General features: G+C 37.2%; 1 protein-coding gene across 5 annotated transcripts in view; it reads right to left on the bottom strand.

The window, feature by feature from the left end:
- Positions 1 to 20,027, bottom strand: part of Polr3b (RNA polymerase III subunit B) — a 174,172-nt gene extending 154,145 nt beyond the window's left edge. For all 5 annotated transcript variants that reach the window (XM_077109324.1, XM_076855062.2, XM_076855063.2 and 2 more), the window contains exons 1-7: positions 19,802 to 20,027; positions 14,276 to 14,308; positions 9,840 to 9,896; positions 9,688 to 9,752; positions 7,005 to 7,080; positions 4,110 to 4,210; positions 213 to 304 (exon numbers count right to left, since the gene is read on the bottom strand). In XM_077109324.1, coding sequence (XP_076965439.1) covers positions 213 to 304; positions 4,110 to 4,210; positions 7,005 to 7,080; positions 9,688 to 9,752; positions 9,840 to 9,896; positions 14,276 to 14,308; positions 19,802 to 19,873 — 496 coding nt within the window. In that variant the 5' untranslated portion in view covers positions 19,874 to 20,027. The remainder of the gene's footprint in view (positions 1 to 212; positions 305 to 4,109; positions 4,211 to 7,004; positions 7,081 to 9,687; positions 9,753 to 9,839; positions 9,897 to 14,275; positions 14,309 to 19,801) is intronic.
- Positions 20,028 to 22,828: the final 2,801 nt, after the last annotated feature.

Here is a 22,828-nt window from a genome sequence, read left to right as displayed (position 1 = left end):
ACAAAACAAGAAACAGTATATTTTTAGAAATATAGATTAAGAGAATAAAGCTGGAGCCAAATTTTCAGATGTTTTGTGAACACAATTTTATACAATATTGTTCATTATAAGGCAGAAAGGCTGATATTGTTTTAAAGAAAATGTTAAACAACAGCAACATCAGAACAAAGAAAAAAAAATGAAAGGGGATAAATCCAAGCTATTGCACATACCTGGGTCTAAAGGACATTCATTTAGTTTGGCAAATTCTGCTGGTGTTTTCCCTGTAAGAACACAATTTGAACTTCGCAACATTATGGGCATCCTGTTCAAAATTAAAAAAAAAAAAAATAACATGTTCAAACAGTCACTGGCAAAAGTTGCAAAGAAGACAATACATGCGGTGCACACATCACTAAGAGTTCTGCATTTCTGTGTACTCTGTTAGAAAGGCAAAGGAACAATATTATATGAAAGAGACACAGGAAACAAAGAATTTTCTCAGGGCACTACTTTTCTAGCATAGAAAACAAAATCTCAAACATTTAGCTTAAATTGTGCATAATGATTTTAGTGAAAGTCAGAAATGACAGCAACTCCTCACTCATGATAAATGTATCATGAATGCAGTTACTCGGAATAACACAGAGAAACCAAGTGTAAGGACAAGAGAAGATCAAAACTAATCAGGAAATTTAAAAAAAAAAAAAACCATCTTGGCACTATTAAGTTTTGTCATTCACCTAAAACTCTAAGAACAAGATGACTAATAATAGATTTGACAAAGAGAAATACAAAATTACAGAACTAGAAAGAGAAATTATCAAGAATGTATTTCAAAATGATTAAGAGATGGAAGATAGGAAGGAGAGTTTACAGTCATGGGAGAACAAAGAAGGTCTAATGTGCATCTTTAGACTTCTAAATGGAGAGAGTCTGATTCAAGAGAAAACACAGAAGTCATAAATCCTCAGAAAAACATCTACACAAAATAAATAAAAAGAAAGTCACACCTAAACATATCATAGTCAAGTTAGAAAATACCAGATAAATGGGAAAAAAAAGTTTACAGATATAAATGAATATTAACATTGTAAGAATAATAATTTCTAATTTATGGGTTAAAAAAACAAAACAAGATAGAAATAAAGGTTGGCATAACAAAAGCATATAAAGTCAAGACTGATTTGATCCAAGTAAAAACTTTCTAAGGTTTTTGCTCTTTCCAGGAAAATAGAAGCACTGCTTATTTTCAAACTTTACTAAGTACACATTTCAAAATTTCTAAGGCAAACATAAACAACAATACTGTACATCAATTTCCAGTTAGTTGGGGGAAAGTAAGAAAAAAATCTTTTATTAGCCCAAACGAAAAAAGGGGAAAAAAATAGAAACATAATGAGAAGCTGAACACATTTAAAGTACAGAATGAGCTGATATAAATATATCCAAATATATATGAATCTATATGCATGTGTGTGTATATATATGTAAATAAAATAAATGTAAACTCTTAAGACAAATTGTTTAAAAAAAACCTAGACATATGCATTTTACTTCAAGCAAACCAAAAAATCTTAGAACATATTAAAGATTAAAAATAAATTTTTAGAAAATGATTTGACGGAAAATAATTTCAAAAAGCAGATATGGCTTTAGTAAGAGTGGATAAAATTAAAGGCAAAAATATTGAAAGACATACATAAGATAAATGCACGATATAAGATTTCATTCCTCAGAATACCTATCGATTCTAAAATTCTATGTGCCTATTATTATAGCTTCAAAAGCAAAATTAAACAAAAACATAGGGAGAAATAGAGACATTTCTCCGTTTCTGGTGGGAAATTTTAACATAATTATCCTAGTAATGATAAGACAAACAAAAATAATAAAAATACATAGCATCTAAACAACACAATTAAAAAGCCTCATCTAGGGCTGGGGATGTGGCTCAAGCGGCAGCGCACTTGCCTGGCATGCGTGCGGCACCACATACAAACAAAGATGTTGTGTCTGCCAAAAACTAAAAACTAAATATTAAAAAAAAAAATTTCTCTCTCTTAAAAAAAAAAAAGAAAAAAAGCCTGATCTAAAGGAAAACTACAGACAACAGCACAAAACAACTAGAGAACAACCCTGTTTCCAAACACACAACACATTTGTAGAAAAAGGCTTTCAAAAAGTTCCAAAAATTTGCCATAAAGCACCAATTTGGAAATTTAAAACATCTTCTAAATAACTCATTGATTAAAAAAAAATCATTAATGGGGGCTGGCTGTAGCTCAGTTGTAGAGCACTTGCTTAGTATGTGTGAGGCACTGAGTTCAATCCTTAGCATTGAATAAAAAAATAAACAAATAAATAAAGGCATGTTGTCCATCTACAACTACAATAAAAATTTTAACAACAACAAAAAAGAAATCATAATGGTAAGGAAAGGAAAATAATATTCTCATTTTACATTTTTACACCTGAGAACCCTGCACCAATTAAAGTTACAGAACATGAAATGAAGATTTAAGAATATTAAAGTTACCACAGTAACCAAAAGAAGAATTAAAAGAAAGAAGCAAAGTATGGAGGAGGAAGGGAGAAACATGGTGACAAAGGTAAGCTCAGCCACATCTTCTATATTAGGAGTGAATAAATATTATCTCAAGTTGATGTAGAAAATAAAGGGGAAAGCTCCGCATTTAGAAGTGGTTGTAGCAACCACCAGAAGAAATAACTGCAAAAGCTATAAGTTAGGAGTGGGACTAGGGTGAGGAATAAGAAGGAGGGAGGCTACCACTTTGTATCTAATGTTCTTATGTACTGTTTGATCTGTTACCAAGTAGGAATAGCATTCAAATTAAATCTTTTTATCTCAAAAAATAATTTAAAAAGAGACCAGGTAAGTAAGGTAGTACCTACTACTCTACTTAACAGAGGTCAGTTTTCTAAATGCAGGGTTACTAATAAAATCAACTATTATGGAACCTGGCATATATAGTATTCAATAAATACACAACCCCTCCTCAACACAGGATCTAAACTTTCAATCTTACAATTTCTGTTTTGCTCCAGTCTCTCCTCCCTTTCCTTCACAGTATTCAATTAGGTTCATAATAAGTAAAGAGTAAAGTATGGTATATAAGAGAAATGCTATCATCTTCCCACTGATCAACAGTCTTGCTAAAACACAGATTAAAAACATTTTAATATCCACACTTATTTTCATAACTGAAGAATAAAGTCAGAAATAATATAGACATATTGCACTGATTTTGGCAACAGACCTAACAGTACATAAGAACATCTGATGCAATACATTCCCCTTGGAGGGAAGCATGAGGGCAGTTTGTTAAGGACTTTGCAACTGTGCTGCTATGATTACTGATGCCTGCCTTCCCTGAAAGCTATGAGTGAATGTATGTAGACAACAGGGGCTGATATTTTGTGCATTCTATTCACCTGGGAACCCAGCATGACAAATGGCACTTCGGGGCGGGGGGGGGGGGGGTACATGACACTCAAATAGAAATTATGTGCACTAATTTTAAAGTCTAATATCATTATTAAACTCACAACACTGTGGATTTTGTTCTTTCTACAAGAGACTCAATATAGTTTCCTAATTAGAAAAAGTAGAAAAATGCTAGCTGATGCTCTCTCGTTATTATTCCCAAACTTGTTCTGGCAAATAAGTGACTTCTCCTTTAAATACTACCACATGGTAGAAAGTTAAATTTCCAAAAAAATCATACTTAAAATATACATAGGATCCACCAAGATGATCAGCCCAGGAAGAGTTCAGTGAAATGCTATCTTAGCTAATGTTCCCTGACAGTTGGGGTCAAAGGAGGAAAGGGAAGCATTTTCCCCAACTTTACAGAAAAAGTGTCACGATTAATAACAACCACAATTCTAAGCTAGGCATTTCTGTACATGCCTTACAAGTGATGGCTCATCAGATCCAAAAAACAACCCCATGAAATAAGTATCATTTCCTACATATTTCAGACGAGGAGATGAAGGAAAAAAAACAAAAACAAAAAAAACAAACAAAAACTTTAGAACTTATTCAAGGTCACATCATAAGTCTGGAATTGAGGCAGTGTGGCTACAGTATGGGCTTCATTTCTTACCTGCCAATGGGTAAGGCATTGCGGATGATCCTCTGGCTGCCTCGGGTGTATTCAATATCCACTGTAATGGGGGCAGAATATGTCATGTCCCTCAAGCGGCACTGAAAAATAGAATCAGAGAATTATTACTCCTCCTTTCTGGAAAAGAACAGGTTCTGACCTCTTCAGAATTCAAAATCTAGTGGCAGTGTGCCCCACACTGAAATTTGATCTTCTTTCACTGAGCTGTTCAATGTGCTGCCTTAGGGAATTGAGAGTTATCAACATGCCTTCCCCACCAGGTAGATAAAATCATGTATGTTTTTCTGTTTTGTTTTGTGGTGCTAGAGATTAAACCCAAGTTCTCACATATACTACACAAGAGCTATTGCTCTAAGCCATAGTCCCTGTCCTGACATTACGCGTTGATCCAGACATTGCAACAGCATCCCTTGTTCTGTCAGCTCAGAGATGAAACAATAAATCTGATATTGATTTTCTTCTCACTCATCTGGAGCCATCACCAGTCTTCCCCTGAATCTTTAAAACAATGATGTTCCTTACAAAGTAAATCCATGGAAAGTAATCACTGTGCCTGGGTGTACTGTTCAAAACAGTTTACAACCAAGATAACAGTGCCTATAGTATGTAAACTCACAAACACAAATCAAAACCATATTTAAATATTTTCCAAATACACTAAACTCCTTACCAAGTGATATATTATGCACAAATCACTCACTGAATCATTCTAACAATTCTGGAACCATCTGTGGGATTTTAGATACTGCTACCCTATGCAGTTTGACATGGCAGTGACAAGTTAAATGATGCCTTGCCTGAGCCATTATCAGACATAAGGAAACGACATCCAAATTTTCTGATGACTTTTCTATTAGGTTGATGGTTGTAGTTTCAAAAAAGAGAATTTTTCTGAATATCAACCATATAACTCATGGTGCTAAATCCTCTCTCTGGCTTCTACTGAACAAAAAAATAGTTATATTTAAACATCTAGTCTTTAGAACAGTGTCTGACATTTTGAAATATTAAAAATTATTTATATACTTATATTAACTAGGTCAAGCCTCCTATTTCAGGACAGACAGTATGGCATGGTGCCAAGAGTGTGGGCTCTACAGCCTAGTTTCAAATCCTGGCTCCACCACTTCTGTTTCTACATCTCAGTCTCCTCAAATAAAAAATGGGGATGAGAATGATCATTTTAATTTCCTGAGTGTAAAAAAAAAATTTTAGCATGATGCCTTTCATATATAAATATTATTTTTATTAATAAAAGTAATGTAATGTACATAATAGGCAAGCATTCAATGAGTTTTAACAAATCCACCCCTTCAACAGATGAAATTCCACAGATGTGATTAAAAAAAAAAACACAAAACTAACTAGGTCCCCGCTCCATGGGCCCTGAGGTCTGCATCCCCTTGTCTGCTCTGACCATAGGAGTGGGGCTATTCTGATGGAGCCTGCAGCAGCTGCATAGGGCCCCAACCTGCTCACACTCTCCCCCAGCTCTGCAAGAGCTAAAATCCATCCAAGAAATCTTTGCCTTTCATCTCTAATTACAATAATATCTATATATTTTCTTCAACATAAGAAAAACCAATTATAGTAACAAATGAAGCCTTAGCCTTCTTAAACTTTAAATTGTCTTCTCCCTTCTCTGAACTCAGTAACAGAGTTTGGAAAATAATTTTTTTAGATTGCCAATTGGCTGCCTTGTTCTTTAAAAATTGGAAAGATCTACCAAAGTGGAAATGGGAGGAGGGAGAAGTCAAACTGGGACACATACTCTCCTTACCCTACAGTCCTGGCCACACCCCTTTTTCACCTCACCACCAATCTACCTTACCTCACAGACCTGGCTCTTCCAAGCATTCAAATTGCAACCCTGGTATCTGCTTCATGTGTTTCATTATTTTAATCTCTCCACAGAGTATGTATCTCATTTCTTTTTTCAATATTTAGACACAGAAGAAATGTTCAACAAATACTTGGTGTATAAATAAGAACAAAATTTACCAATACAGAATGTCTGGTTACTTGATCATACTACCTAGACAATAACCATCATACTGAACACCTTATTTGTTCTTCAATAAAGATCCCTATACTATATTTCCTGATTGCTATTTTAGTTTTCACTTGACTACAACATGAACCTACAAAATTCATATTCTTTCCTAAATCATTTCCAAATTATAGACCCTAAATGGAGGAATCTGAAATCAAGAAAATATTAAAAGCCAATAAAAGGGCCTGCCTTTCTATAAGCCTTTGTCTATAGCCCTATTAAAGCCACTATGTTTCATCTTTCTTCTCATCCTTCTCTCCTATGAGACTACAAGCTCCTAGTTCTTGGTCTATTCACAATGCCTGGCTGACCCTCAAAGGTGTGTCAGGTGAGAGACCCCTGCAATGAAGAGCACAGTATGTGAGGTACAGTGGCTGAGCAATGGTATGAAAATTACCAAAAAGCTCTGAAACTAGAGACAAATACGGCAGTTATACAACAGTGCATGCTAATCAGGACAGAATGACAAAATAAATAGTACAGAATTATTTCCTAACACAGTATAGTACAGGCCGAATGTCACTTACCCAAAATTACATGGGATCCAAAAAATTAGAAATTTCAGATTTTTTTCATATTCTGAAATATCTGCATAAACTTTATCAGGTGAGCACTGGAATGCTCAGTTTTGAATTCTGGGTTTCCAGATTAAGAACTTTCAACCTATACACAAGTGTCTATTTAATTTGGTTATCTCTGTCTCAGAAGTGTTGGTTTTTTGTTTTTTGGGTTTTTTAAGCATGCTTTAAAGTAATCTTTTAAGACGGCAGATTCTTTGAGTCAAAGCAAACAAGTCCAATTAAAATAATGTTTATAATTACCTCATGGGGAGATACTGGTCTAGTTACATTGAAGCTTTCTTCAACATCAGGAAGCCCAACATAGATATTAAGATATCTGAAAAGCAGATTATTCCATTATATATTTTATTTCTTCAAAAAACACATTTTTTAAAAAAAGAAGCTATTTTTCTCCCAAATATAAGAATTCTGCTTTGACAAATCATTACTCTGCAAAGGGTAACAAATTAAAAATTATAATTGAACATTTTTTTGAAGTGATAGTACATGTAGTTTTAAAATGAAAGAAAATACTATCAAAGTATCTTTTAAAAAACTGTGAATCTCTTTATACAAATACTGAAAATATAGCTCCATAAGAATGATACACAATGAAAAAAGCAAAGTACAAAAAGGGTATCTATGATATGCTATCATTCAAATAAGGAGGACATAAGAGGGGAAAATATATGCTCACTGATGCAAAAAGAAACATGGGAAGGATAGAGCAAGGAGACCTACAGGGAGTGTCTGGGAAATGGAAGGGAAGTACCAATTTTTTGAGGACACATTTTGTAGAGGCTAACTTGTCATCATAACAATGGTTCATTCACACAACCTCCCCCCAAAAAGCATAAGTGAAATCAACCTGGATGTAGGGGAACCCAAAATAGAATACAAATCTAATTGTATCATCAAAGAGCATAACTATACTGAAAGGTGGGAAAGAAAAGAATCTAAAGAACAGCATTTTGATTGGCCACTTTAAACCTCAAGACAAAAAAGACAACCTGCAAAATGGAGCCTATCTCACAGAGGTATGAGTTAATAATCGTAAGTTACTTTATGCATAGTCTATGATTTTTAAAAAATCAAAAAATTGTACATAATGAGATATTTCTTACTGAGACAGAAGTTACAAATAAGGAAAGAGAGAAAGTTAGTCTGTAGTGTTGGATTGGGCAAGAAGTCACCTTGAAGGATGTGCTATGGCCAAAGCTGAGTCAGAGTGAGCAATAGCATGAGAGTACTGGATTAGACCAAGGGAATAAAACAAATATCCGAATCCAAATTTATATCAGTTATTACACAGGAAGATAAATGAGGAAAGGGAAAGCAGATGGAATGATGGAAACAGAGATTCACCATTACACTACAATAATAACTGCTATGGTTAGTCTTACAAACCATCAATATATACTAAAATTAGTGAAAGTATAATGAGAAATAAGATATCTGCATTGTTTAAAAGGATCTTCCCATAAGATACTAATTACAAAAAGAAAAGCAGTAACTTTATAGTAGACAAACTGAGAAGATACCACTTAACCAAGTGAACAAAGTTAAAATCAGTAATAAAATATATTGACATCTGCATCCAGATATGAATTGGTGAAAATGGCACAAACATTGCTTCTGTGAACATTGCAAAAAAAAAAAAAAAAAAAAATATATATATATATATATATATATATATATATATATATATGCATAACTGATCTAATCATGAGCAAGTATCAAACAAAACCAAGTTAAAGGACTTTCTGCAAACACTGACCAGACTGTTCAAAAGCGTCAAGATCAAAAAACACCAAGACTATTGCAGACTGAAGAGACAAGACAATTAAATGTAACAAGAGGCTCCAGATTGATTCCTGCCTGGAAATAGGACATTGGTGAGAAAAAAATCAAATAAGGCACACACAGACTATTTGGTAGCACTGAATGGATGTTAACTTTCTGGTTTTAATAACTGCACCATGGGGACTGGGTCTGTAGCTCAATGGTAGAGCCCTTGCCTAGCACGTGTTAGGCACTGGGTCAGATCTTACCACCCCATAAAAATAAATAAAATACAGGCATTCTGTCCATCTACAACTACCAAAAAAAAATTTTTTTTAATTAATTGCACTATGGTTATGTAAGATGTATTAATGGAAGCCGGGTAAAGAATACATGGGAACTCCATACTATTTTTGAAAGTTTTCTATTATAACATTATTAAAAATTTATTAAAAAACTTATTTTAAATTATTAAAAATTCATTATAAATTATTAAAATTTATTTAAAATTATTATTTATCATTATAAAATTATTACTAAAATAAAAGTTTGTATAAAATAGTTAAAATGTAAACAGTTTTAGTAACTTCTCAATCATAACTCTACTTCTTTAATTAGTTTGTCAACTAAAAATTAAACTTCAGGGGCTGGGGTTGTGGCTCAGCAGTTGAGTGCTTATCTCGCACATGTGAGGTACTGGGTTCGATCATTGGCACCACATAAAAATAAACAAATAAAGCTAATACATTAAACAAAATTAAACTTGAGCAGTTTATAATTACTTTATTAAAGGGACTGAAAAATAATTTTATGGAGCTGGGGTTGTGGCTCAGGGCTAGAGTGCTAGCCTACCATGTGCGAAAGCCCCAGGGTTCAATCTTCAGCGTCACATAAAAATAAATAAATAAAACAAAGGTTTTGTGTCCAACTAAAACTAAAAGAATAAATATTTTTTTAAAAAATAAAAATTTTATAAAAGTTTTGACAACATGGGCTGGGGATATAGCTCAGTTGGTAAAGTGCTTGCCTTGCATGCACAAGACCCTGGGTTTAATACCCAGCACCACACACACACACACGAAAAAGAGTTTTGACAGCAACTACATTCACTTTAAAAAATGTTCAACAAATCAAAATAGTACACTCATAGTTGGTTCCTTACTTTAAGTACCACATGGGGTCAGCATCGCTCGTAACTTTTTCATTAGCTTTCATTATCTTCTTTATCTGCAGTGGAAATCGCAACATTAGGAACTGGGCTCTGGCTTCCAACTAAATTTTAGTTTATGTCTGTGTCTAAGATCTGGTGCTTACCTCTACATTAATGAAATAATTAAATGAGTCTATGTGCTGTTTCACAAGGCCTTTCACCTAAACAGACAGAAAATACAAAGTAGGTCATTAACAAAATAACAGATTATGTAATTCACTCTAACCAAATATGATGATCAAATTTTTCTCAAAACCAAAGCAAAGAAAATATCCATGAATTTGATGAAGCAAAACTTTTCATTAATGTGTCATTACTTTTCTCTACCATCTTAGTACACTCTCAAATTTTCCTCAAGAAGCAATCTGAGGGCTGGGGTTATAGCTCAGTGGTAGAGTTCTCCAAGCATGTATGAGGCACTGGGTTCGATCCTCAACACCACATCAAAATAAAATATTGTGTCCTGCTAAAACTAAAAAATAAATATTAAAAAAAGAAGCAAACTGACCTTTGGAATTCAAGATATGAGTATTTAAATATACCTACCGACTTCCCTGAAGCTAATAAATCCAAGGAGGGGCAGAGAACATAGCAATTGAGCATCATTTCTTCAAGCCTCAACATCTATTTTCTTTGTTGTACTAGCCTCCTGTATTAGGTCCCAGTAGACCAGATCAAACCAAAATGGAGTCACTCGTGCTAAGGGCCATGAAATCAAACTAACATTGAAAGGGGCCAGTTTCCCCCAAATAGGCGATTGACAGCAATTAGTCACAAGGAGATTAGTTTAACTGAACCAGAATGACAGGGAAATCCCCTCTGTTTTAATTCTATAAGGAAGTAACTTTGAAAAGGCCAATCCAATTTTTGCTACCTCTTTCTGCCTTCTCCAGACCTTTTCTGCCTATAAAGCCCACCTCCTCTGCTCAGCTCAGCTGGAATATGTGGATTTTATAGCATGGGGTACTGTTCCATTCTAACATCCCAACTTAAAGTCCATTAGATCTTTTAATTTGTTGAAATTCTGACTTTTGATCAGGGATCATGAAAAATAGATCCCGTTTTCATAAATCCCTGATCATTCATACCATCTTACATAAGGATCACAATATTAAGAAATATGAAAATAATTGCATTTAAAATCAAAAGGTGGGGTGAAACCTAGGGAACCTAAGATCAGACACAAGTCAGCAGTCCATTTTGTCTCAGAAGTCAGTCAGCATCAACTATATAATGACAGTTTATGTACTGCTGTGAACAAGACAAAATAAACAAATAAGACTCTAAAATCTCAGCGTTTAAAAGGGCTACACATATTCATTTTTTACATTAATCTTCAAACATATCATTCAACAATTCTAGAATATTCTTAATAGACACGACTAGAGTACCTGTTTTAATTGTAATTCCTTTATTAGGGTGCTCATTAGTTTATAAAGCAACCATTCCATTTTGAAATAGTCCTGATTTCAGAGAAAAAAACTCAACTTTATAATGATATGAGGTCTTTCTTCTTTATTTCTACCCCTTGGACTTAACTGTCTCTTAAAGAGATGATTATGCCCCTCAATTTCCATGTCCTCTCTAGGAAGGATCATCTGTTCGTTCCTCACCTCTCTCTCAGGGTCTCACTTCTAAGTAGACCAGACCCTTCAATTACCTCTCACATGCATGCCTTTCAGAAGCTCCAGCTGCAGTGGCCTGCTGTGCCCATACTCCAGATTGCTAACACTCCTCCTAGCATGGGCACCTGAATGCTGCTCCCTGGCAGCATGCTCAACAATCTGACTGGCATACTCGCTCATGCTGAATATTACAGTTCTGTTATGGAAACCAGCTCACATTTCTGGCTCATGGTGAGCTGAAAGTCAACCAAAACCCAAAAGGTGACTGGTATCCTCACCAAAAAGAAAAATGCTCTCAAGTCAAGCACACTCCATTTGGTACTTGTGCAAAATGTATAAGTACAGGTATTTACACCTGCCCCTCTTTACCACTGTCACTCCAGGCAAACAAGACTTCTGAGTGCTGATGCTGTCAGCCAAAAACAGCACCTTCTGGAAAACTTACAAGTTTTGTATTCTTTGTATTAATATTTAGTTACATATTAAAATCTTTAAATTTCTGTTTATGAACAAATACATTCCTAGGTGGCCTGAGTAGAGAAACCTAGTTTTACTTTTTCTGTTTTCTAATTTGTTTCTTTTTAATTAACACAATTCTACATGCTTACAGGTTACAGTGTGATATCTCAACATGTGCACACAATGTGTACAACATGTGCACACAAGGTAATGATAAGGAGAGGGAAAGCTAGTCCTTCAGTTGACTGAGTAACTTTCCCTCTCCTTATCATTACCTTGTGTGTGAGGCCTTGGGCCTTCCTCTAGTTCTTAAAATACAGCAGACTTGTGAACTACAGTCATTCAACTATACTGGAGAACACCAGAACTCATTTCTCCTCTCTGTGTTTTGGTACCCATTATCCAACCTCCATCTCCATTGCCCACCACTCTTCTAGCCTCTAGGAATTACTATTCTACTCTTTTCTACCTTGAAATAACTCTTTAGTTTATAAGAAAGAACATATAGTATTTGAGAGAGAACATATAGCATTTGTTTTTCTTTGTATGGCTTATTTAACTTAAAATAATGTCCTTGAGTTCCATGCTTTTTGCCATAAACAACAGAATTTCATTCTTTTTGCAGCTGAATAATGTTGCACTGTGTACATATACCACATTTTCCTAATCCATTCATCCAGTGATAGACACCTAGGTTGATCCACATCTTGGCTACTGTAAATAGTGCTGCAACAAACACAGGCATGCAGGTTATCTCTTTGATATGCTAATTTCATTTCCTTTGGATAGACACCCACAATGGGATAACTGATCACATGGTAGATCTATTTTTATTTTTATGAGGCGCCTCCTTACTGGAGAACCCCAAATTAAATGAAGAAATACAATAACCACAATCTTACATCTCTAGTGAGTTCTCCACCTTTTCTTGGACTATATGCCATCAGTTCTTTTTCTCTTTTGAATCATAAATACCACTCCTCTTCTTTGCTTATATACAGTTCCTTAAAAACAAACTAAAACAAAAAACAACCTTCCCTTGACCTCACTACCATTTTATTTCATGCCTGGTCACTCCTCTATTAAAAACTCTTCATTAGCTTCTTATGACTTTTAAAAGCCAAATTCTTACCATGGCTTTTAAGTTTGATCAGATATCAGGCCCTGACAACTTCTCCAGCCTCTCCCTTTGGCCTGTGATACTGACTTCACTGAACAAAACTGCTTATTTTTAAGTCTCCACTCTTTCACTTAGAATAATGCTTCCAAGATTCCTTCAGGATGTAGTATGTATCAGTACTTGATCTTTCTTAATTGCCATGTAATACCCCATTGTATGACTACAGCACATTTAAGAAATCTTATCATTGGTTGATGTTCCTTTGTAGTTTTTCTCCTTTTTGGCTCTTATAAATAATGCTGGCATTTATGTAAAAGTTTTTAGGTGAACTTTTGTTTGTATTTTTCTTGGCTAGATACTCAGGAGCAGAATTCTAGATTATAAGGTAAATTGGTTTAACCATTCAAGGAACTGCTGGGCTGTTTACCAAAAATGCTGCAGCTGCAACATCGTGCATTCTCCCTATAGCACATAAAGATTCTAATTTCCCCATATTGTCTTGACTTTTGATTATAGCCACCCTTGTGGGTAACAATGGTCTCTCACTAAGATACCTACTACTAAACATAAGCCCTCTCAAACTGAAGCCCTACACCATATTATATTAAACTCAACAGCTCCTCTGACTATCTACCCATTCATTCCAGCCAAACAGACTAGTCTCTGTTTCTCACAGAGGCTGTGGAGGCTCCTCTTCAGCACTCTGAGTAAGCCATACTTTCTGCATCGTTTTCAGCTTAGTTCAATTCTTTATGCTTAAAATCCAGTTTATGTCTGAGTGGCCATCTCTGACCACCTGTGACATCCCTCTTACCAACAGTATTTTATTTCTAATTATGCATGTGCCATGCTTCTAAATATACTGTTTCTTCTCTGTAAAATTAGATTACCACCCCTAATTTTTCTCTGTAAAATTAGATTACCACCCACACTCACCCCCGCCCAACCAGCACCATAAATAAGGGGAGTGATTTTATCTTAAAATTCCTCCTATTAGCCAGATGGGTGGAGTAGTACATGCCTATAATCCCAGAGTCTTGGGAGAGGCAAGAGTACCGCAAGTTTGAGTCCAGCCTGGAAAATGTAGCAAGACCTTGTCTCTAAAAACAAAAAGGATTAGGGATGTAGCTCAGTGGTAAAGCACCCCTGGGTTCAATTCCCAGGACTACCACTAAAAAAAAAAAAGTTATAATTCCCTGTATTGGCAAAATCTAGCAAAGCACACAATTATACAAAGTAAAAACATGATAGTTGGCAATAAAAATTCAATCTTAAAAGGTGCTTTTTAACTTTTATCATGTGAAATATAACCAATTATTAAATGTTAAACAATTACCTTTAAAAATGCTGGAAGCAGCCTCCATTTTTCCTGTGAACCAAACAAAAAGAATATCAGAACTCTATGCCAGCACCATAATACTTTCATATGAAGTTATAAAAACTTTATCACAGTGAGCAAAACAAAGCAAAAAGAAAGATTTTAAAATTATAACCCCTTTTATGGAAATAGTGTGTGTGTATACACATACATGCATTCAAATGTATGTATATACACATAAATATATATCATAGATGTCCTAAACATACTACCATTTAATCTCTTCCCGATGACTCAAGATTCCAAGTATTTTTCACACTTTATTCTCATGATACTTCCTTAGTAAATGAGATTGGCTCGTTTGAGAAAGGAATAGTAAGTTTTAGAATCTGGTGGGGGAGTGGGTCTCAGGCCTCAAAGGGAGTCTTCTTTCTCCCTCCCATTCTCTCTGCACTGGTGCCAGGTTAGAGCACACCTCAGGGATGCGAAAGGGTAGCACACATGGCATTTGCTTCTCTAGTAAATGATTCTAACCACCACGCTTCTTGAGTTTGGGGGCACTGGACTATTGCTTACCATGATAGTCTCTTTTCACATATGGCATCTTATTTGTTAATGGAAATGCTGACATATGGTTACAGTTGAGTCTAAGGTCACACTACACAATTCCTGAGGAAGGATCATGTAGAACCTCAGAGCAAAACCTGGCTTTCACTCTGGTGACCTGAGACGCATTGGAAGGCTCTGAGCAGAAGAGTGATGATCTGGTTCACCTTAATTGATCACTCCTGCTACCAGTTTAAGAATAAGCAAGATTTAAAGCAAGAAGATCACTTGGTGTCTGATTGCCACAATCCAACCTGGTAACAACAGGTAGTGAGAAATTTTAGTCTGGAGACAAGCTTTCAGTTACAGCCAACAGAACTCAATAAAATGGAGTCAAAATCAATACCTCGTTTTCTGGCCTGAGCAGATGGAGGGACAGGGCCACCAGACTAGAGCTACTGATGGAGACAAGGATACAGGGAACCTTGCAAGAGCAGCAGGCTTAGTTGTGGAGAGGCAATGGGAGTTTGGTTGGGGGAAAATTTGGTTTGAGATATTCATCAAACATTCCAGTGAAACATGGAGTAGGCAACACATGGTCTGAATTTGGGAGCAGAGTAGTCTGGAGGTGTAAGTTAAGGATAGATTAGCAAACAGGTAGTAATTAAAACCGTAAGAGTGGAAATGGAGAGGAGCTCCACAAAATGAGAGCAAGAACACTCCAACATCTACAGATTAGAAGAGTAAGTGGACCCAACCACGGAGACTGAGGAGTGGCCAGCAGGGGAAGCAGACAAACCAAAGATAGTAGAAACATTTCTAAGAAAGAAGTCAGCCAGGCTGAGCCAGGCCGAGCGTATTGTTACACGTCTGTAATCATACTGAGGACCACAAGTTCAAAGTCAGCCCCTGCAACTTAGTGAAGCCCTACACAACCTGGCAAGACCGTATTTCAAAATAAAAAATAAAAAGGTTTGGGGATGTGGTTCAGTGGTTAAATGCCCCTGGGTTCAATTCCTGGTACCAAAGAAAAAAAGGAGTCAGCCAAACCAATCTATAATGAAAGAACTCAAAAGTTGATGGGATGGGGGGAAGAACAGAAAAGGATCATAGGTTAATGGAACTGTTCTATAGCATGTATTGGACAATAGTTATTTGAGTAATTATCAAAACTAATGTAATTGAAGACTTAATTTATAATAAATTATATGTGAATATTAAAAAGAACAAGGAGGAGACTCACAACTAACAAAAGATGAATCGTGTCCTCCCAAAATTCTTATGTTGAATTCTAACCCCCAGTACCTCAGAATGTGAGTTTTATTTAGAAATTCGGTTGTTACAGATGTAATAGTTCAGATGAGGTCATTAGGGTGAGACCTAATTCAACTTGGCTGATCTCCACAAAGGAGACATGCCTAAGGACAGTATCATGTGAAGATGAAGGCAGAGATCAGGACAAACCTTCTATAAGCCAGGGATCCAAAGATTGCCAGCAAACTACTGGAGGCTAGATGAGAGGCATGGAACAGATTGTCCACCCAGACTACAAAAGGAATCAACTCTGCTATGACTTCAGGTCTCCAGAACTGTGAGAAATTAAATTTCAGTTGCTCAAGCTATGCTTTTGTGGGACTCTGTTATAGCAATCCTACAAATTAATCCAGTCCCTCCTGTTCCTATTCCCACATCTCAAATTCCTCCTCCACCCCACCCCCCACCCAATCTCATACCCACTTCCTCACATCCCAAAGCCAAATCATTGGTCAGAGGCTGATGATCTGCCACAACTATAGTCTTCTAATCTCCTCCAGAAGATAGGAAACCTCATCCCATTTCTGTTCCCCCGACTCCTGGATACTCAGCCTATATTTTTTATTGATGTGTTCTTTAAAACCATGGCACTGTTACATATTTCCATTTAAAAACAAAACCTCCCTTGGCCCAGCAGCCTCTCCCTTACTTTCTTCCCTTCAGCTACCGCTTCCTGAACAGTCTATGCTGAGCTACTCTCCCTCTCTTCCCACTCCTGTATCCCAGGGCTGCCAGATTCTGACTCAGCTGCCTGCAAGGAGACTGACAGAGGTACCAACTCCAAGGGCACTCACTCCCTTCAGACCCTCCACAGGCATACTGACCACAGCCTTCTGCGACACCTCCTTCTCTGACCTCTTTCCTCCCTACTGGGCCTCTTCCTATGCTTTCCTCTGCCTACCCTGCATGTGTGGTGTTTGTCAAGGTGTTTGGTCAGAGTCCGACCCCTGGAGAATCCTTCCTCCTTCTCAAGTAGGGCTGGGCGTGCAAGATCTCACACATTTGCTGAGCTTCCCCACCCCACTTTACACTCCTTCCCCCAGCTCCAAATGTAAATTCTTCCAAGGGCAGTGGCCCTATCTACCTATCTTGTTAAGCATTGTGCCTGGCATGGAAAAGACCCTCAATAAATACTGAATGAATAAATGAACGATATGAGTGAATATCAGTGCTTTGGTGATGGGTATTGACCTGTGCACTCTACTGACTGGATACAGACATCTTACGGATTCAGAGGCCACTCAAATTCAGTATGCCCCAAATTAAATTAAATGCAAAGATAATATTCAGCAGTATAAAATCAATAAAGTGGAGCTGGGGCTGTAGCTCAGTGGCAGAGTGCTTGCTTAGCACACATGAGGCACTGGGTTCAATCCTTAGCACCACATAAAATAAACAAACAAAATAAAGCATGTTGTCCATCTGCAACTAAAAATAAATAAATAAAAATATTTTTTTTAAAAAAATCAGTAAAGTGTCACTTAAAAATGCCATTCTAGCCAAATACTTCTAATTAGTCAAAGGCAATAAAAAGTTATTCATATATTCATTCACTCAATAAGAATATTAATAACTAAGGGCACAACAGAGACTTAAGATAAGGAAAAGTCTGATAGGAAGAAAAACAAGAAACCACTAGTGTTAAGAAACAATAGGAGGTTCTTCTCCTGAGAAGACCCATTCTCTCCCTCAAGAGTGTCCCCTTTCCCCTTCTTATCCCTTCAATAAACTTATATCTGTTACTCTGAAAAAAAGAAAGGAAGGAACAAAGGATGGATGGATGGGATACCCATGGCAGCAAACAGCAAGGAAATCTAATGTCTTCTGGGACAGTCACAGGAATGAGATTTCTGATTTGTATATATTTAGAAAACAGAACTCTTAAGATGTAATATGGATTGGATGCAGGAAACAGATTTATTATTCCTAAATCAGAAAACTGGAATTGTGGTACTGGTAGTTTGCAAGTTCAGTCAAGAAATACAAATTTACCAGGCTTCTTTCTTCAGTCTAGTTAGCAGTGAACTATGAAGACTCTGGAGTCAGGCTGACCAAGACCAAATTCTACATCAGCCAGTTACCAGCCTGTTAACACTGGACTATTTATCTAACTACTGTAGAACACTAGTAAAACAAGTAAAAACAGCACTTAAAAGGATTAAATAATATAATACATATTATGGCTAAACAGAGACTGACACATTGTAGGGGATCAGTAATTGCTAGCTCTTGATATTAAACCTTCAAAGTTAAAATCGAGTATTGCCTAATGACAGATAACAGTGTGCTGCAGGCACTCAGATTCAATCTGATGGAATGATCATTAATCAACTTTATTAAGCTTCGAATAATTATAAAGAGGTTCTTAGAATTCAGTGCTTGCTGAGCTCCCACCCCACCTCACACTCATACCCCCAGCTCCAAATGCAACAGAATCACTGATCATGTTGCTTTCCTGTTTAAACCCTTTAAATGCTCTATAGCTCCCAGGGAGAGAGTCCAAGTTCCTTCAGATGTCTAACAATATATTTCATAATTAGAACCCTTACATATCCTTCATTTCTTATTCCCCTCTTTTTATTCACTCTAGAACCACCAGATTTATTTCAGTTCCTCAGAAATATCTGATGGTCTTGCTGTGGGGTTTCAAGCACCCTGTTCCCGCTACCTGGAATCTCTTCCTGGACTATCTACTTTCCCATTCCAAGCCAATGAAGATTTTGAAGGTCAAAAAGGCTATGATAAAGTTGCTGAAAGCTCCATCCTTGTCCCTGATGCCAACCCAATAACAAGGACGCAGTTTTGTGAAAAAGAAAAAAGGTTTATTGCTTTGCTGCAAAGGAAAAACACAGAGGACTCCGATCCCAAAGGCTGTGATTCTGTCCATCTGCAAGAATATGGAACTTTTATTGAAGTGATTCAGAGAAAATGAGATCAGGGAGGAGAGATCAGGAAGAAGTAGTTTAAGGAAAAGAAAATCAGGGAGAAGTTTAGGGAAAAGAAGATTGGGAAAAAGAAAAGAAACCACGTAATTTTCAAAGCCACAAGGAATATAGTCAAAACATCAAGGTGAACCTGTTACAATAAGAGCCATTTCAGAAAATAAAAATGGCAACAGGTGCACCTCATTGGGCAGCTCGCTGTATGAAAGTTATTCTTAACTTCTGAAATTCTGATTGTTATAGGGCTTTTCCCTAGAAAACAAGAAACATTTTGGGTAAATATTCAGGGCGTTTGCAAAGTGCCTTGCAGCCCAAACTTTAACTCTAGGTTAAAAGGAATGATGACTACCCTGGGATTGACACGACTTGTTTTTACCACTACAGCAGCTGAGGGGCTTCATGAAAATGGCCTAAACGCCCCTAGACCTCAGTGCACTTCTCTGTAAACCCGTGAAGATGTAACTGGTCCCCCAGGGTGAGTGCGAGGGCCAATCCTTGCCCATGCACACATATACTGTAAGAGCTCCATTCAGAGCACCAAACGCGCTGCTTCAGTCCCTTCACCGGCACGCGGACGCCGGATCGGGAAAAAGGCTCGCACGCGCGGACCTCTGAACATGCGCAGAACCTCTGAGCATGCGCAGAAGCCGCTATATTCCGCCCCTCCGAGACCACGGCTCTCCGGGAAACGCCTCCTCAGATGTCTCCCGGCCCCTTCCGCTCGGCACACTCTGTCACTTACCTCTACAGTCGGGATCGGCGCTGCCAGCTGCTCCGCGGTCAGGTTTCCAAATTCCTCCGCTAGCACGTCCATGTCGGTCACGACAAAGGAAGAAACAGACAAAACCTTCACGCACGCCTGCACCGCCCCAAACAAACTGCAGCACGCCTTAACAGCGGTACTCGGTGGCCTAAACTGTCCCCGCCACGTGTGTTCAACCGAAGCACGTCAGAAAGGTTCCGCCTGTTCTCGACTGAACTTGGAGAGGAAACCGGAAGTGGCCAAGGCCGAGCCTGGAAACTGCGCCCTCTGGTGTAGGTCGGAAGTCTTACCTTAATAATCCTCAACCCGAGTTTACAGGATATGGCCAATTCTCCAATAATGGAGACCAACAAAAATGTGAACTGATAATTTGCGCAACCTGAATCACTGAGGCAGAGAATTTACTTCACTAAGCCCAAAACTGCATTATGGAAGGATGAGAAACTTCCCAAAGGCTAGTAATAGAGTCGGTTAAATTAGTGATGATGCCTTTGGGCATTAAGGTATAACAGGACAGTAGTAAATTCCCAAGGTACTAGACGTGTGATCTGGGAGTAAATTACTAGCACATGGAGGGAGTAGTATAAAAAGATGACATTTAAATCAGTAGCGGGAATCCACGAAATGACATTGGAACAGCAGAGCCATTTGGGAGAAAAATACATCTGAGTGTACTTTTAATATGTCCTATATGAATTAAATATCTCAGTGTTAAAAAAAAACAGGTCTAGAAGAAGCTAAGCTTATGTATTCCTAACGTTGAGTTGGCAAAGAACTTCAAGGATGGCAACAAATCATACGGGATTTGATGAAAAGGATTCTTAAACATGATTTTATGATTCCATGAAAAATTAAAAATTTTCCAAAATATTGTATTAAAAAATCACCACGAATAGAGTATTAAAAAAAAAGTTTGTCTCCCTAAAATAAACTAATATAAATCAATAGGAAAAATTCCCATTAGAAAAAAACAAAAGATACCAATAATTGCTTAATGGATAGTTGCAATCTGGGAAGGGGTAAAAGTTCTAGATGGTGTTGATGTTGCACAACAATGTGAATGTGCTTAATCTGCTGAACTATACACCATTTTTTTTTTTTTTTTGAGGGAGAGAGAGAGAATTTTTTAAATATTTCTTTTTTAGTTCTCGGCAGACACAACATCTTTGTTTGTATGTGGTGCTGAGGATCGAACCCGGGCCGCACGCATGCCAGGCGAGCACGCTACCGCTTGACCCACATCCCCAGCCCCTATACACCATTTTTAATGGTGAAAATAGGAAGTTTCATGAATGTCTGACCACGATGTTATGAAAATTTGTGAATATATAAGCCTTGCACTAAGTTAATATTATTTCTGAATTAGCTACTTAAATTTCAATACTTGTGAAAGTACTGTGTTGATGGACATCTGAAAATAAGTGAAGAAAAATAAATGAAGAATCAGCCTTGCCCTCAAAGTTCTTCAATTTTCTTAGAGACAAGATACATTTGTATATGATTCTTGTGAATTACCAGAAAGCACCCCATTTAGAGTCTAGCAGGGAAGGGACTATGAATGTGATTTATATAAGATAGTATCTCAAGGGTGGCTCAGTTGCATTGGCTCCCTGCTCCAAAGTCCTTTTTGCTTTCCACCATCAGAGTGGGTCTCCAACTTCTGCAGTATCAGAATTGCCTGGAGAGCTTGTTAAGACAATTTCAGCTTTATAATTTGTAGCTTGCCACTGCTATCACTCAATACCACAATCCTCTGTTTATGTGTCTGGTTCTCCAGAGAGCTTCACCAGGAACCTTCTTGTCTCTATATTCCTGGATTCTACCCAATTGTTTGTTCCTGAATAAATTTGTATTGAATAAATTACTTGAAAGCAAAAATTCAATGGGTGATAACAGATTTGATATTCATTTTTTTTTGTCTTGATTTTTAAAGTTTTCTCTTGAAAAGTAGGAGATTGGTAGTAGTCCTAAAGTCCTCCTTGGTGACAGTTGGCTGACAGTGACTGGAATGTTGCCATTACACCATAGCTATCATAATCACTTGCAATCCATCCTGCGTTACACCTGCACCCCAGGTCAAATTCATGCCTTCTTTCTGATTCCCTAAGAGGCTGGATTTTTTTTTTTTTAAGAGAGAGTGAGAGAGAGAGAGAGTTTGGGAGGGAGAAAGAGAGAGAGAGAGAGAATTTTTTTAATATTTATTTTTTAGTTCTCGGCGGACACAACATCTTTGTTTGTATGTGGTGCTGAGGATCGAACCCGGGCCGCATGCATGCTAGTTGAGCGCGCCACCGCTTGAGCCACATCCCCAGCCCCAAGAGGCTGGATTTTTAAAACAAAAAACTAAGAACAGTCTTGTGATTTGTTTTCTGCTGTCACTGATGTTTTGAATAGAGGACCAAGAGATCCTAGAGGGAAAAATTGTTAACATCTTGGCACACAATGCCATCACTTACATATAAAATGTTGTGGTAGCCATATGAGAAATAAACCAATGCATAGGGCAGGGTAGGAGAATGGGGGGAGGCACTGGTGATGGAAGAGCAAGGAAAAGGAGAAGGCAAAAGTGTCCCAGCTGGCTCTGGAATATAAGGGAAAGCTTCCACTTACCAAGTGTTACTCCTTGCCAGGCATTGGAATCTACCCTTTATAAACATGTTCTCTAGTCAAATGGTCAATCCCTGGGGCATAAATATGGTTATCTCCACTTGACAAGTGAAAGACTAAGTGGTTAAGCAATATTTGCCCAACTACATTTGGAATTTAAGTCCATAATTATCTGATCACTGTATTTAATACTACAATGAAAGCATGGGGAGACGAATCAATGGCATTTCAACAGTCAGAGCAACAGCATGAGGGCTTTAAAGTACATTCTACCACATCCCGGCAACTGAGAATGGTTCTCATGTAGGGCATGTCAAGGGACATGTCTGTAGATGCTGCTAGAAAGATCCAGGAGAGCCAGGCTGTGATTGGCTTTAATCCATGTTAAAGAAATCGGAC

Source organism: Callospermophilus lateralis, chromosome 4 (genome assembly GCF_048772815.1).
Source record: "Callospermophilus lateralis isolate mCalLat2 chromosome 4, mCalLat2.hap1, whole genome shotgun sequence".
Lineage (NCBI taxonomy): Eukaryota > Metazoa > Chordata > Mammalia > Rodentia > Sciuridae > Callospermophilus > Callospermophilus lateralis.
Note: the sequence above shows the minus strand (reverse complement) of the source record. Positions and strands in the feature narration are given on the sequence as shown.